This window comes from Muscardinus avellanarius (assembly GCF_963383645.1).
Source record: "Muscardinus avellanarius genome assembly, chromosome: 1".
NCBI lineage: Eukaryota > Metazoa > Chordata > Mammalia > Rodentia > Gliridae > Muscardinus > Muscardinus avellanarius.
The window spans coordinates 61,904,032-61,920,893 of NC_137786.1; the positions used below are offsets into that span (position 1 = coordinate 61,904,032).

The 16,862-nt window shown below is 38.9% G+C and overlaps 1 protein-coding gene across 1 annotated transcript in view; it reads left to right on the forward strand.

The window, feature by feature from the left end:
• HEXB (hexosaminidase subunit beta) overlaps positions 1-16,862 on the forward strand; it is a gene marked incomplete at its 5' end in the record, with an annotated part of 32,212 nt that overhangs the window by 15,084 nt on the left and 266 nt on the right. Inside the window, 8 exons of the mRNA XM_080704872.1 lie at positions 3,761-3,862; positions 7,568-7,697; positions 10,987-11,161; positions 12,480-12,566; positions 14,199-14,265; positions 14,839-15,013; positions 16,071-16,161; positions 16,542-16,646. Of these exons, the coding sequence (XP_080560998.1) occupies positions 3,761-3,862; positions 7,568-7,697; positions 10,987-11,161; positions 12,480-12,566; positions 14,199-14,265; positions 14,839-15,013; positions 16,071-16,161; positions 16,542-16,646 (932 nt within the window). The remainder of the gene's footprint in view (positions 1-3,760; positions 3,863-7,567; positions 7,698-10,986; positions 11,162-12,479; positions 12,567-14,198; positions 14,266-14,838; positions 15,014-16,070; positions 16,162-16,541; positions 16,647-16,862) is intronic.

A 16,862-nucleotide genomic window follows, 5' to 3' on the forward strand; every position in this document is an offset into this window, starting at 1 on the left:
CCCATGCCCCTTCTGACATGTGTCGCGTTCCTTCACGCTGTTACTCCATCCTGGTTACTTATGCCGCTGTGTATGTTGGAGCTGGAGCATTCCTCTTGTTCGCATATGCCCTGGGTTTTCTCTCCTCCCAGGGAAGAGTACTTCCTCAGCGGTGTGGTGGAGTGGTCCCTTCCTGGATCACTCTTCTGTGTTCAGTGGGAGGACCATAGACATGTATTAAGCCAATTCTGTTTTAAAAAGACAGTTTCAATACCGTTGTTGGGTCACTCTGCATATCCCATTTGTCAAACTAAGTGTCCAGATTTTTGGTTTGGAATACATGGCCACCATACTTCTGGTTAATGGCTTTCAATTTGTGACCCTTCTTTAAGTGGCATAGAAACGGGAATGTTCCTAAGGGAAATGGAACCTCAGGGCAATGGGAGTTAGGAAGAAGGTTAGTCATCATCTTTTCCTACGGACTTTTTATTGATTCATCTCCACCATCACCTGCCAATTTGTAGAGGAGGAGGGAGGTTTTCCTCCCAGATTTTTCCCTTTTCTTAAATAATGTGCTTTTATTGGTGTATTATATTTTCACATAATGTAAATCATGTTGATAGTGACATACATGCACCAGTTTTTTTTATACCTACACTTGATTATTTATGAATATATCATGCTATTAAAATTATTTCTGCCGGGTTTGGTGGTGCACGCTTGTAACCCCCGCGCTTGGGAGGCGGAGACAGGAGGATCGTGCTGGTTCGAAGCCAGCCTCGCTGGCTTAAGAGACCCTGTTTCCAAATAAAAAAAATATATAAAATAGGTCTGGGAGTGTAGCCCGGAGGTAGAAGGGTATCCAGAAACCCCAGTACCACACACACAAAAAAATTATTTCTGCATTTACATTAATACTCTGCATTTTTTCCCAAAAAACATTGTCATTTGTATGAAGGAAATAAATGTTTAGTTTAAAAATTCAAACAAACCAAGCATGGTGGAGCATACTTGTAATCCTAGTACTTGGGAGGCTGAGACAGGAAGATCTCAAGTTTGCAGCCACCCTCAGCTACTTAGTGAGGCTCTCTGCAACTTAGTGAGATCCTGTTTTAAAATAAAAAATAAAAAATAGGGATGGGGGGATAACTCAGGTACCATGCCCCTGGGTTCAATCTTCAGTTCCAAAAATAAAAAAATAAAAAGATAGAAATTCAAACAATAAAGATGTGCATAAAATAGGCAGTCATCCCTTAATTTCGTTTACCAAAGATTGACATTAATTTTAGCGTCTCATTTATCTCATTCTAGATTTTAAAAATGAATGTTAACACATATAATCTGGCTTTTTAAAATTTTTTTGTTTGGTTTTGATTTTGAGGTGCTGGGGATCAGACCCCAGGACGTCATGCATTTTTTTAGGCAAGTCCTTTACTCTACTGGGCTACATCCCCAACCCTACAGTGTGACTTTTAAGAAAACATAAATGAGGCTGTACTTTTGCAACCTTTTTAACATTTTTAATATTTTATATTATGCACAATGGTATATGTATCCAGTCTTATGCTGATGGGACATTTAGGTAAATTATTATTATGGAAAGGTTACAGAGTAACCTTCCTATACATATTGTTTGCACACATGTTAAGATTATATCCTGAGGATAATGTCTTAAAAGTAACCTTTTGGGTTTACAGATGTGTATCTTTTATCTTTTGGTATACTCTTTTAGCATATACTGTCCAACTGCCCTCGTGGTAGGTCATAGCTGTGCATGCTTGGCCAACAGTAGGGTTGCCATATTCTTTGCTAGTCCAGTGATAAAGTATATATGTGGTTTTAATATGTATTTCCTTGTGCATTTTGTCTTCCAGAATGTTAATTCCTTCCTTATGGTTTATGATGTTTTTAATTTTATATTTGTCTGTGTCTTTGATACTTTTATATTTGCTTATATACTTATTCATCAGACACTATTCTGAAAATTTTCCAAATTTGTCTTGTAAACTATGTTTATAGTATCTTTTGCCTGTAAGAGTTTAAATTTTTTATGAAGTCGTATCTTCCAATCTTACCTGTTATTGTTTTAGCCTTGGAGGTATGCATGCTAAGTAAGGCCTTTTCCATAGCAAGGATACAGATATAAAAAGAACTTGAAATTTTCTTTTGATGTTTTATTTTTCCCATTAAATTCTTGATTCAGTTAGAGTTTACTTTAGTGTATTGTGACAACATATTCTAATTTTAGTTTCTCCAGAAGGTTAGCCAGTAATCTCAATGTCATTTTTGAGCAGTCTACAATTTTCCCACTGTTTTCAGCATAATGAGTATTAAATACTAAATTCCCATAAATGCATAAGTCAGTTTCTGAACTCTCTCTTTACCAGTTTATCTTCTTGGGCCAGCACAGGTGCTTTTAATTTCTGTAGTTTTAGAAATTTTGTTTCCTGTTTTTCTCTTGAAGTAATTTTACATTTAAGTATAAAGAACTCATACTCTTTGCCAAGAAACCTCAATTTTAAATGCTTAAGTATTAAATATATCAAGTATATTTAAAATTTATTAAATTTCCCTAATCTCCATAGGCATGGGGGGCACACTGAGGATTTAACCCAGGGATGCTCTATCTCTGAGCTATACACTCAACCTTTTTCATTTTTTATTTTTTTGGTGATAGTATGGATTGAACCCAGGGGCATTCTACCTCCAAGCTACACCCCCAGCCCGGTTTTTTATTTATTTTTGAAACAGGTCTTACTAAGTTGCGGAGGGCCTCACCAAGTAGCTGAGGCTGGCCACGAACCTGTAATCCTGTCTCAGCCTCCCAAGTACTGGGATTACAAGCGTGCGCCGTCACGCCAGGCTTATTATTATCAATATTATTATTATTATTATTATTATTATTATTATTATTATTATTTTGAAACAGGGTCTTTCTAACTTACTGCATGCTGGCCTCAAACCTACAATCTTGTTTCAGGTCCAAAGTACTAGAATTACATTCAGTTATGCATTTGAGGACAAGGTTAAAGCAGAGGCCAATTCCAATAACCACCTTGTATTTTTAACTTTTCTCTGACACAAAAACCCTATTATCCCCAATGTATTTTATTATTGGCACAATCCCCTTGAATGTAAGTTGTTTTCTGGCAGCATCAGCCAGGTCCCTTCAGCCCTGATGAATGAGAAGGGAAGCTTTTAGTTTTGGTTATCTTACAGAGCATATCTACCCTCTTCTTTTTAAAAAATTTTTCAAGTAGTGTTTTATTTTGTAATTATTATATTGCTTATTCCTCCACATAAAATCAATACACGAATTTTCCCATATATTTCTCTGGAAATTTTGGTGGAAATTATATTGAGTTTGTAAAGAATTTCCTTGATTTCTAAGGCTTCTCTCAGATTTCAGAATTGTAGGAATTATAAGCCTTGATACATACATGAGTACCCCATTTTCCTCTTCTTCATTCCAAAACATACAGCAGACCAAAACTCTTTTCTGTTCCTGGAGACCCCTACATGGTGGGAATTTTGTAAGCTTGCTTTCCTCCCATAGAGCAATGTTACAGCTTATTGTCTAGAATAAATAGTCTGTACAGGCTGTTTATTGACATACCATGTAAACTATATATTATGAAGAATTAATAGTTCTTCCACCTTCTTTCTTTGCTGAAAAAAAATCTTAAAAGGAGGCAGACGTATTGGAAGCAATCCTAAATATATTTAGTGTGGGTTGTGCATTTCATCTGTGGTATATAATTCTTAACATGTTTCCTTGCAGGATGCCATGGCTTTTAATAAGTTTAATGTTCTCCACTGGCACATAGTTGATGACCAGTCTTTCCCCTATCAGAGCACCACTTTTCCTGAGTTAAGCAATAAAGTGAGTAATTCATATGATTGTGGTCTTTCTACAAAAATCTTTGGTATAGCTTCATTAAAAGTTTGTAGCATAAATGTTTTTTCTTCTGAATATAAATTGTAAAAGTTAAATCTTTAATGGTTTTAAAAATATTTAGGCTATGGCTTACATTGTAGATCCATAAAACTATTTCATTATATTATAAATGTTACCTGAATTATTATTATAAATGCTTTATTATTGGAAGTACAATCAATCTCAAGGGCAGTATGAAATTTTAAAAACAATGTAGGAGATCTGAATAATTCATGAGTAACATACAGTTTTTTGTCAGGGAGTCCAAAGGTGTATTTGTTTTAAACAGAATTGTCCGGAAATGGGTAAATGACTACTTCTTTTTTCTCTGAAAACCCGCATGAAGTTGGGAATCTTAGAGATAATGTTCTTTCTTAGGAAACATTGGTGGTCTCTGTTGGAAGTGTTTGCCTGGACTCTTCTAGAACGGTGGAGCTGGGGAAATTCTTGGTGTGACCTAGTTCAGGCCCCTATAATGGAGAGTAAGCCGCTGACAGCAGAGGTGGCGTCGGCCTTGTGTAAGGTGCTAAGCAAAGGGCTGAGTCAGCTCTCTAAATTCTGTCCTCCGGCCACAATTCCAGAAAATCCTCCAGCGCTATGACGCAGTACAAGCCGAAATGCTGTCAGCACTTGTGTTTTGGTTTGCTTTTGTTGTACCTTGAATGACGGACAATTTCAAACATATACAGAAACGGAATTGTTTAATTATTTCCCACATTTTCATCACCCAGCTCCAATAATTAGTACATGGCCAATCTTGTGTCCCTTGTGTTCCTGAAGACTCTGTCCCCCCAACCAACCATATAATTTTCATCAAATCTCAGATATTGTATCATATTTGTAAAAAGGGCTTTTTTTGTGTGGTACTGGGGGTGGAACCCAGAGGCCTTTTTATCTTCTGGGCTATACTCCCAGACCTATTTTATACTTTATTTGGAAACAGGGTCTCACTAAGTTGCTGAGAGCCTCACTAAGTAGCTGTGGCTGGCTTCGAAGCTGTGAGATCCTCCCGGCTCAACCTCCCAAGTGTGGGTATTACAAGCGTGCACCACCATGCCCGGCAAAGGCCTGTTTTGTTTTAGTGGTATTGGGGATGGAACCCAGGGGCCTTCTACCTCCAGGCTACACTCCCAGACCTATTTTATATTTTATTTGGAAACAGGGTCTCTTAAACTAACTGAGGCTGGCTTTGAACCTGCGTGATCCTCCTGTCTCAGCCTCCCAAGCACAGGGATTACGAAGGCCTGGTTTTTAAGAAACAGAAACACAATACATTATTGTAACTAAAGAGTAACAGTAATCTAGATAGCCAATCATTGTTCTCATTTACTTTTTTTCGAGGGGGTAGTACTAGGGGTTGAATCCAGAGGTATTATACCTCTCAGGTATATCCCTGCCTCTAGCCCTTTTTAATCTTTGTTTTTTCTCTTTTGAAACGGTCTTGCTAGGTTACTGAGGATCTCACTAATTTAGTGAAGGTTACCTCAAACCTGAAATCCTCCTGTCTCAGCCTCACAAGTACTGGGATTGCAGGCTTGCACTAGCAGCAAACCTAGCTTTTCTCTTTATTTATTTTTTATTTTTTTGTGGTTCTGGGGATAGAACCCAGGGCATTCTACCTCCAAGTTACACCACCAGCCCCATTTTTTATTCTTTCTTTTGAAACAGGGTCTCATTAAGTTGCAGAGGGCCTCACTAAGTAACTGAGGCTGGCCGCAAACTGCGATCCTCTTGTTTCAACCTCCCAAATACTGCAATTATAAGCATATGCCACCACGCTTGGCCTTTCTTTTCCTTAAAAAAAGAAAAAACCAAGCCGGCCGTGGTGGTGCACACTTGTAATCCCCATGCTTGGGAGACTGAGACAGGAGGATCATACAGGTTCGAGGCCAGCCTCAGCTACTTAGTGAGGCTCTCAGCAACTTAGTGAGACCCTGTTTCCAAATAAAGTATAAAATAAGGCTGGTAGTATAACCCGGAGGTAAAAAGCCTCTGGGTTCCATCCCCAGTACCACCAATAAATAAATAAATAAATAAATAAATAACCATATTACTTATTTCCATTGGAACACAGACAAAGTCTGTATGATATGCCCAGCTAATGTCTTTTAAGAATTCTCTTTTTATCTGTAAGTGCTGGCCCCTATCACTTTTTCATCATAAATCGCTGCTGAAGAAACAATGGCGTGTATCCTACAGCTTCCCAAAGTATGTTTTTTTTTTTTTTTTTTTTTTTTTTTAATGTGGGTTTGGGGATGGAACCCAGGGGCATTTGACCTCCGAGCTCCATCCCCTAACCTATTTTTTATTCTTTATTTTGAAACCGGGTCTCACTGAGTTGCAGAGGGCTTCACTAAGTAGCTGAGGCTGTCCGCGAACCACGATCCTCTGGTCTCAGCCTCCCGAACGCTGGGATTACAAGCATGCGCCACCATGCCCGGCTCCAAAGTATGGGTTTTGTCGACTGCATACCCACAGTGTCAGTAAACTTGTCCCTTGTGTTTAGTATAACTTGGCAGTTGTAGTGTTGATTAGATACAAATCTGATATGGGAGGTTGAGGGCCAAGACTTGTTCACAGTTGAGCACTTAGAACTAAGCAATGCTTTTTTTTTTTTTTAAATGGATCTTTAGTTACAACCAATATTGAGCTCTATATTTTCAAGTGACACAGTGGAACTGAGATGATCTTTAAGAACAATTAGGTCATATATAGAGTCTGTAGGGGAACTTTTTTCAGTGTTGGGGATTGAACCCCAGGGGCATTCTACCTCTGAGCTGCATCCCCAGCCCTGTTTTTTCATTCTTCATTTTGAAACAGGGTCTCACTGAGTTGCAAAGGGCCTCACTAAGTAGCTGAAGCTGGCCACAAACCTGCAATCTTCCTAACTCAGGTTCCCAAGTATTGAGATCACAAGGGTGCCCCACCACACCTGGCTTACAGGGGAATTTTTAAAGTTCATAGCAACTCATTGAGTCCCAAGTTTGCAGCCCTGTAATATTTCAACAAAATTGACACATCTATTAAAATAGGTTGGAAACCACAGTCTAGAACTTATATGTATTATCATATTAATTATATAATTGTATACTTTATTTCACATCTGGATGGGACAAAATGGGTTAAAGTGACTTTGAGAGATAAAAGCTATGTTTTATATTCATAGATGAATTTTGCTTCTAAAATTAACAAGAGCAGTGTTTTTAGAGGTTTTACTTTGGAGATAAATAAATAGCATGATAGTAGACACTATTGAAATAGGAGGCACTGGTAGAAGTAGATATGTATATCAGTAAATCTGGTTTTAACCCAAAATATTCTGAGAATGTGCTGATAAAATAATTTGACAAAAGACCCCACAAGTGGCTATTAGTCTTCCATTATGTGTGATTTAGCAGAATTGTGCTTTATCTTTTCTGTATATGTCTTATTCTTGAAACTATGACAGCATATTATTTTATCAGATAATATTGGGCACATTCAGGTCATAGACTAGTATATTATTTTTAAATGATTCATATATCACATAGTATTATTTAGTATATTATAAAAGTAGAAAAATTAGACTTCAGATATCAAAATGCAAACAGAATTGTTAACAGTGTCTAGAAGACCAAACCCACTTTGTGCATTTTAACTTGAATATTACAGGGAAGCTATACTTTGTATCATGTTTATACACCAAGTGATATCCGTATGGTGATTGAATATGCCAGATTACGAGGGATTCGAATCATACCAGAATTTGATACCCCTGGACACGTGCAGTCCTGGGGAAAAGGTAAGGAGTTTATTTTATAAGTTATGAAAAGTGAACACTTCAGGTCCTACATCTCTTTATTTTATGGCTTGGTGTTTGGTCATTTTTTTTTTTAATCGTGGTTTTCACAACACCCGCACTATTAACAAATGTGATTCAATAACTTCCATGTCTACTATTGAGTTAAGTCACCGTGTATAGATATGTAAAGTATAAAAATCAAGGGGAAGCTAGACTTGGTGGTGCATGCTTGTAATCCCAATACTTAGGAGGCTGAGACAGGAGGATAAGAGATTTGTTGCCAGCCTCAGCAACTTAGTGAGGCTACTAATAAAATAAAAAATAAAAATAAAAAATAAAATAGGAGCCAGGCGTGGTGGCACATTTCACAATCCCAGTACTTGGGAGGCTGAGACAGGAGGATCTCCATTTGTAGACAGCCGCAGCTACTTAGTGAGGCCCTCTGCAACTTAGTGAGACCCTGTTTCAAAATAAAGAATAAAAAATCGGGCTGAGGGTGTAGCTTGGAGGTAGGATGCCCCTGGGTTCCATCTGCACTACCGCAAAAATACATAGATAGATAAATCGATAGATAAATAATAAAATAAAATAGGGCTGGGAGTGTAGTTCAAGTAAAATGTTCCTCGGTTCCATCCCCAGTACCACAAAACAAAACACCACACCAAGGGGAAAAGAAAACATAAAAATGATTATGACTCATTTATGAATATAAAACACATACAGCATTGTACCTGGCATTTATAATTGCTCAATAAATACTCCGATTATGGTAGACATGGAGAGTAGTGGGAAAGTACACTGTAGAGGCCTTGGGTGAGGAATATGAGTTTCTTCAGGACACCAGTGCAGAGTTCCTAAGCAAAGGACTATCATGATGGGAGTCATATTTTGGGAAAACCTTTGAGAAAGTGACAGTTGAAAGGGTATAGAGACTAAAGTCCTAGACTAGAAGGGTGGTAATGGGTATGAAAAATAACAAAACTGAGATATAATTCACAGAACTTGCCAACTGACTGACTCCAGAAGAAGGAAGAACTATAGAGGTTGGTGGTGACCTTACTAGAACTCAATATTCAGAAGCTAGAAAAGAAAACTTGTTACCAGTAGCCAAGCCAGGGAACCTGCCAGGATCTTGGCTAGCACCCAAGCACATCAGAAATAAGCAAATGATGTAGAAACTGCTAATTTGTCTCCACTGGTCCTATAGACATAGTTATAATGTAGAGAAATAAAAGCCAGGAAATATCCATATATAGATTTAGCTAGGTTATGCTGGTCAGAGAATATGTCACAGTTTCTATTTGCCTGGCTGAGGGGTAGCTTCTGTTTCCATTTTCAGCATGAGGAAGTTCAGAAGAAACAAATGGCTTTTACCAGTAAGAAAACTGAGTGGAGGGGGGGGGAGCAACTTGAGGCTTTATTTATTTTTGGGGGTGGTACTGGGGATGAAACCCAGGGGCCTTCTACCTCCGGGCTACACTCCCAGACATTTTTATATTTTATTTGGAAACAGGGTCTCTTGTGAGGCTCTGTTTTAAAGGGGCTCTGTCACAGCATTGGTAGAGGGGTTTGGTTTTTGTTAGATCCGACTGAAATGCAGGTAGGCTTCCTAGTTGTGTTGAGCAGGGGATTTAAAGAACAGACAAACTTAAGAGTTAAGGCAACTGAAGATTGGGTGCGAAGCATTGATGCTTAAAGTGGATAAAATCTCAAAGCCTGGATGAAAAGGAAACAGGGAGGGAGGGGGAGATAAAGGGAGAGGGAGAGAGAGAGAGAGAGAGAGAGAGAGAGAGAGGGAGAGAGGGAGAGGGAGAGGGAGGGAGAGGGAGAGGGAGAGAGAGGGAAACAGAGGGAAAGGGAGAGGGAGAGAAGGAGAGGGAGAGGGAGGGAGGGAGATACAGGAAGGAAACTCAGGAAACAAATCTCCCTGGTTTTTCTTGGAAGAAAACCCATAGTAACTCTAGGTAAGCATGTTTATATTTTCTGTATGAATTTTTTTTATAGTTTAAAGAAATAGAGTTCAGAAGGTCCTGACTTATCATGGCCGCTGAAATTTTTTGCTTGATAATGGTTTCAAGCTGTTATGCATTTAATAGAAACCGTACTCTGTGTGTGTGTGTGTGTGTGTGTGTGTGGTGCTGAGGATGGAAGCCAGGGGCCTCCATCTCCAGGCTATACCCCCAGACCTATTTATTTGAAAATAGCATCTCACCAAGTTGCTAAGTGCCTCACTAAGTTGCTGAAGCTAGTTTCAAACCTGCAATCCTCCTGTCTCAGCCTCCCAAGTATTGGGATAACAAGCATGCACCACCATGTCTGTCCAGAAACCATACTTTGAATTTTGGTCTTTTCCTGAACTGGTGGCAGGTTTTAATGAGCCCTAGCTCTCAGTCCCAGTCAGTCACATAACCAAACAAGAGTAAACAACCTGTACTCTTTAGGGTACAGTGCTGCTGAGCTATGATATTTGGTAGGTTAGGTGTGTTAAATGCATTTGCTATGTGTGTTGTACTGAGGATTGAACCCAAAGGTATTCTAACTCTAAGTTGCACCCCCAGCCCATTTTTTTAAAATTTTGAAACAGAGTCTTACTAAGCTGTCAAGGTTGGTCTCGAACTTGCCATCCTCCTGTTTCAACCTCCCAAGTACTGGGATTACAGGTGTATGCCACCCCGCCTGGCTTATTAAATGTATTATTATTATTATTATTTTTGGTGGTACTGGAGATGGAACCCAGGGGCCTTCTACCTCCGGGCTACACTCCCAGACCTATTTTATATTTTATTTGGAAACAGGGTCTCTTAAGCCAGCTGAGGCTGGCTTCAAACCTGCACAATCCTCCTGTCTCAGCCTCCCAAGCGCGGGGATTACAAGCGTGCACCATCACGCCCGACTTAAATGTTTTTTTTTTTAACTTACAATACTCTCAACTTGCAGTGGGGTTTATCAGGATGTAACACCATAAGTGGAAGAGAATCTATAGCATAATAGATTGTGCAAAGCCACATCTTTGTGGTTAAGACCCTTTTTTTTTTTCTTGTGGTACTGGGGATGGGACCCTCAGGGGCATTCTACTTCTGAACTACACATCCAGTCCTATTTTTTAATCTTTTTTTTTTTTTTGAAACAGGGTTTCACTGAGTTGAGAAGGGCATTGCTAAGTAGCTGAGGCTGTCCGCAAACTGCGATCCTCCAATCTCTGCCTCCCGAATGCTGGGATTGTAAGTGTGCACCACCACACCTGGCTTAACACCCTTTTCTAAAAATGAATTTTTGTATTTTCTTCTAGGTCAGAAAGACCTCCTGACACCATGTTACAACAAAGATGAAAAAGGTTTTGGGCCTATAAACCCTCTTCTAAATACAACATACATATTTCTTACTACATTTTTCAAAGAAATTAGTCAAGTATTTCCAGACCTTTTCATTCATTTGGGAGGAGATGAAGTGGAATTTGATTGTTGGTATGATGATTCTAAAACCTCTTAAAAAATAACAGCTTGCATTCAAAGAAAGGCATAGAGGAGCCAAGCATGGTGGCACATGTTTATAATCCCCGCGCTTGGGAGGCTGAGACAGGAGGATCGCACAGGTTCAAAGCCAGCCTCAGCTACTTAGTGAGGCTCTCAGCAACCTAGTGAGACCCTGTCTCCAAATAAAATATAAAATAGGTCTGGGAGTATAGCCCAGAGGTAGAAAGCCCCTGGGTTCCACCTCCAGTACCACCAAAAAAAACAAAAACAAAAAACAAAGTAGGCATAGAGGGCTCCACGTGAAAAGCAGAAATTCTGGGGTATAACACCTCTGCTTGTAAGGGTTTATACTATGCAACACAACTCCTGACATGGTAGATTTTTGTAGAATATACATTTGGGTGGTATGAGATAAAAGCCTAGGAAGGAGAATCAAGGTATAGAAGAAATCTGAAGATTTTTTTTTTTTTTTTTTTTGGTGGAACTGGAGTTCCTGGAAACCCTTCTACCTCCGGGCTACAATCCCAGACCTATTTTTTTATACTTTTTTTTATTTGGAAACGGTCTCTTAAGCCAGCATGGCTGGCTTCGGACCTGCGCAATCCTCCTGTCTCTGCCTCCCAAACGAGGGATTACAAGCGTGTGCCACCACACCTGGCTTTTTTTTTTTTTTTTAAATAGAAGAGACCAGCAACTTAGTGAGGCCCTGTTTCCAAATAAAATATAAAATAGGTCTGGGAGTGTAGCCCGGAGGTAGAAAGCCCCTGGGTTCCATCCCCAGTACCACAATAAAAATAGATAAAAAATAAGACTACTTGTAAGTGAGAACAACTTTAGTGCAAGAGGGCAATGATTAAATGGAGTTTTTTTTTTTCTTCAAATAAAAATTCTTAGATTTTGCAAAAAGCTCTAGATGCCGGGGTGGTGGTAGGGAACGGCTTTTTTTTTTTTTTTTTTTTAATGGAAAATCAGCTTCTGGAAAAATGTAATGGGAAATTTATAACTCATAATTAAGATTTTTATGCTTTTATGCCCTACAAATTTCAGTAGTTGTGTCTGCGCAATTGATGTTGGCTATACGTGCTATTTAGATAGTAGATTGGTAGCTGGGTGTAACTGGTGCATGTTTATAATACCAGCTAGTGGGGAAGCTGAGGCAAGAGCTAGGGCTAGGGCTGTAGTGTAGTGGCAAAATGCTTGCTCTCCCAGGATGTGCTAGGCTAGGGGGTTCAATCCCCAGTACCTCAAGTAAATAGTAGATTTGGCACCAAAACTTAGTGAAATAATAATCACTGAATTTTTGTTTAAGGGCATCCAATCCAGACATCCAAGATTTCATGAAGAAAAAAGGATTTGGCAAAAATTATTCAGAACTAGAAACTTACTATATTGAAAAGTAAGTTATTTGAAAGCCTTCTTCTGTTATCAATGATTTTGTAAAAGTTTAAGTTATTTAGTACTGTTTTTTTTTTTTTTTCATTTTCTCCCGGCCCTTTGTCAAAGTATAGATGAAAACTCACTAAGTCAGGAAGTGATGTGTACTGCTTTCTTTAAATCAGTAACATAGTCACTCTTAAGTATTTTGCAATAACTGCTTGAATACAAAAATGAAATCATCAAATGTTAAGAGCTCAGCTCAAAGCCCAGTTAGCCTGCAGAGTCTTCACCATCCAGCCCCTGCGTCATATTCTCTTGTTAACTCCTAGAGCATCTCTTTTGCTTTCTACCTGTGCTATACAATACAGTAGCCACAGCCACAGGCAGCTGTTTGTATTTAATTAAAGTTAAAAATGTAGTCTTAACAAGTGTGGTGGTGCACCCTTGTAATCCCGGCATTGGGGAGGCTGAGACAGGAGAAGCACAGGTTTGTGAAGCCCTCTGCAACTTAATGAGACCCTATTTCAAAATAAAGAATAAAAAAAAAAGGGCCGGGGGTATAGTTTGGAAGTAGCATGCCCCTGGGTTTAATCCCCAGTACTGTAAAGCAAAAACAAAAGCAAAACCCCACAAAACTTCAGTTGTATTAGCCACAGTTTAGGTTTTCCATAGCCAGATGGGACTGGTGGCTACCATATTATAAGTGCAGATACTGAAGAAATCATCATGGCAGAAAGTTCTACTGGAGGGTGCTGTTCTGGATTAGAGACCAGCAAACTTTTTCCATAAAGGGCCAGAGTAAGTATTTTAGGCTTTGTGGACCATATAGTTTGTACTTTTTGTGTGTGTGGGGGGGGGTCTGGGGATGGAACCCAGGGACATTTGACCTCAGAGCTACACCCCTGCCCTATTTTTTTTATTCTTTATTTTGAAGCTGGGTCTCACTGAGTTGTAGCGGGCCTCACTAAGTAGCTGAGGCTGTCCGCAAACCCTGATCCTCCAGTCTCAGCCTCCAGAATGCTGGGATTACAAGTGTGCACCACCACGCCCAGCTTTCTTTCTTTTTCAAAAACAATGCTTTACAAATATAAAAGCCATCCTTAGCTCATGAGGCAGGCTCTAGTGGGCTAGCTCTTGCTCTGTACTGTTCATTTGGCAAGCCCAGATCCCAGCCTTCATCTAGCCAGCTTTTGGTGGGATGCATTGTCATTTACCCCACAGGTCACCTACTAATGTCTAAGTGGCTATAATATTTGTAGACTGTTTGCCCGCCAACAGCTGAATGCCATTTAGGTGATACAGGCTAAATGATTTTTCCTTACTCTAAGATACCTATGAAACTACCTGAGAGTACTGTCTATAGTTTCCTATGAGTTTCCTACCAACTTATTTCTGCTTTAGTTCATGCACTATGACCAAATGATTATTAATCCCTTCTACTATGTTAGATTCTGTGCCATGGGTAAGAAAGAAGGAACTACCTGACTCACTGCCCAACTTTGGCTGGTTCTGCTAGATAGTTATGTAACACTAACAAGGTACCTCTTTGTTCCCAATGATCACTGGTAGAAAATATGCATCTTTTAATATATCATTATAATTGTGATCTGAAGTAACTTTGTGATTTTTTTTTTTTTTTTTACAATGCTAGGCTTTTGAGCATTATTACATCCATGAATAAGAGGTCCATCGTCTGGGAAGAGGCCTTTAACGAGAAGGTACGAATTATGAAGAAAACCCCTGACCTTTGTGTGTGTGTGGTACTAGGAATAGAACCCAAGGCCACGCTATCCCTAAATTCAACCCTCAGGCTTTTATTTTGAGAAACAGCCTCACTAAGTTATGGAGTCTGGCCTTGAACTTGGGATACTGTCTCAGCCACTGCACGTTTAATTCTGATAATACAAGTGTCTTAATGCTCTTCCCCTTAATCTGTGTTCTCATTATTGACTACAAATTGAAGTAGTCTGACTGAAGTTTCTTTTTTTCCCCTGGAAGTTCAAAACAAATACATCTTTATTGTTTGTGAGGTAGCTTTGTAGTAAGTAAAATAATCGATGTACACTGTTTTTATGGCAAAAGTTAAATTTAATACAATCATTGGGTTGATGGTACTTGAATAGCAATGAAACTGTACACTGAACAGCATATGGCACTAACTGCTAGGGAAAGAGGAAAACATAATTGTCAAGACTCTGAGAAGACTATGTTCCTAGCCATAATGCTTTAAGATTTACATCAACTGTATCTGCTAGACCTAATACTATATGTTGCAATTTTAACTTTAATAGCTCCAACCAGATACAGTAATTGAAGTGTGGAAAAAGGAAACATATGCGGAAAAAATGAGTAACATCACAGCATCTGGCTTCCCTGTACTCCTTTCTGCACCTTGGTACTTAGATCTGATTAGTTATGGGCAAGATTGGAAAAATTACTATGTAGTAAATCCTCTTGATTTTCCAGGTAAGTGAAGCAACCATCTTTACTTTGGTTAGTTTTCTTTAACTTCCCACGAAATATTTTATGTTTGGTTCTTGATTTTGTTCATTTATTTAAAAAAAGTACCCTCTCAGTATCATCTTAAACTCTGAATAAAAAAAAAAAAACATGTACTTGTCTAAATAGTTTGAAAAGTAGACCCCCTAAAATATCACCTCCATTTGCAGTAATCATTCTTGTCATTTGCTTCTACATCTGAAAAATGTTTGACTACATTAACGTGGTAGGACACATAGGCAAAGTTATAGCGAATTAGTGGATTACAGCCTGTGTAGACTTAAGAGTTCAAAGAACAGTGGAGCGTCCAGCTCTCAGACCCTCTTCATTAACAGTTCCACTTTGTTCAGTTTTGTATATCACTCTTTATAAAATCCTTTTTAAGAATTCTGCTGTTAAAATTTTCAAAACTAGTCAGGTGTGGAAGTGCATGCCTGTAATTCTAGTACTTGGGAGGCTGAGACAGGAGGATCTCAGGTTTGAGGACAGCCTTAGCAAGTAGTAAGACTCTCATCAACCTAGCAATATGCTATTTCAAAATAAGAAATAAAATTGGGCTGGGAGTGTAGCTCAAATAGAATGCCTCTGGGTTCATTCTCCAGTACCACACACACACAAAATCAAAACTATAGATCTACTGAGAATTAATATACTTCCTCTAGAAAGCACTTTATGACAATTCAAAGGTCATAGTTACTATTAACAAAAAAGAGTTACTAGGTACTCAGTCCTTTGTTTTCTTTTCATTACCAAAAGATAGAAATTGAAGGCAGGTGTAGTAGTCATAAACCATTAAAAAGAAACTAGTATTCCAAAAGAGTATCTTTAACGTGGACACACCACATTTGTCTCTACGTGCTATCAAGCACTGTGAACTGTGGCTAAGGGTAGGAACAAAGGTCCTGCTGCCTCCAGGAGAGGAATGTTACCCAAGGATAAAGACAGAAGAAAAAACAGTGCTGCTTCTGTATACATTCCTCCAACTGCAACTGTTTAACATATCAATTCAATGATTTTAATGCAGGTAATGAGAAACAGAAAAAACTTGTGATTGGTGGAGAAGCTTGTCTATGGGGAGAATTTGTGGATTCAACTAACCTTATTCCAAGGTTATGGTAAGGAATTCAAGTGGCAACATTTGAGTTAAGAATAAAGATGCTGAGCTGGGTGTGGCGGCACGTGCTTGTAATTCCAGTACTTGGGAGGCTGAGACAGGAGGATCACAGGTTCGAGGCCAGCCTCAACTACTTAGTGAGGCCTCCACAACTTACTGAGACCTTGTTTCAAAATAAAGAATAAAAAAAAAAAAAATGGGGCTGGGGTTGTAGCTTGGTAGTAGAATGTCCCTGGGTTAAATCCCCACTACCTCCAAAAAAAAAAAAAAAAAAGCCATTCAAGTAAGAAAGCACTAAGTACTTCCCCCAAGCATATGACTTAGACATTTGAGAAAACATGATTTTAGACTGCTTTGGTAGACACAAGTTTTAATTTTTAGGCCTCGGGCAAGTGCTATTGGTGAAAGACTCTGGAGTCCTGAAGAAGTGGATAGCATTGATGATGCTTACAAGAGACTAACAAGCCACCGCTGCAGAATGCTCAAGTAAGACAAACGCTTCTCCTTCAAGCTAGGGTTCTCTGAAGTCCACTGTTTGATGTTTCTGAGCTTCGTGGGGTTGTTTTGTTTTGTTGTGCTATAAATAAAAAGGGTGAGTTAATGTGGAGAAACTGGGAATTATTTTTTGTAGGTGATAATAATACCTATAAGAAGATACAGATGATATGTTTTATAGATATGGAAAATTTTAGTATAACTTAT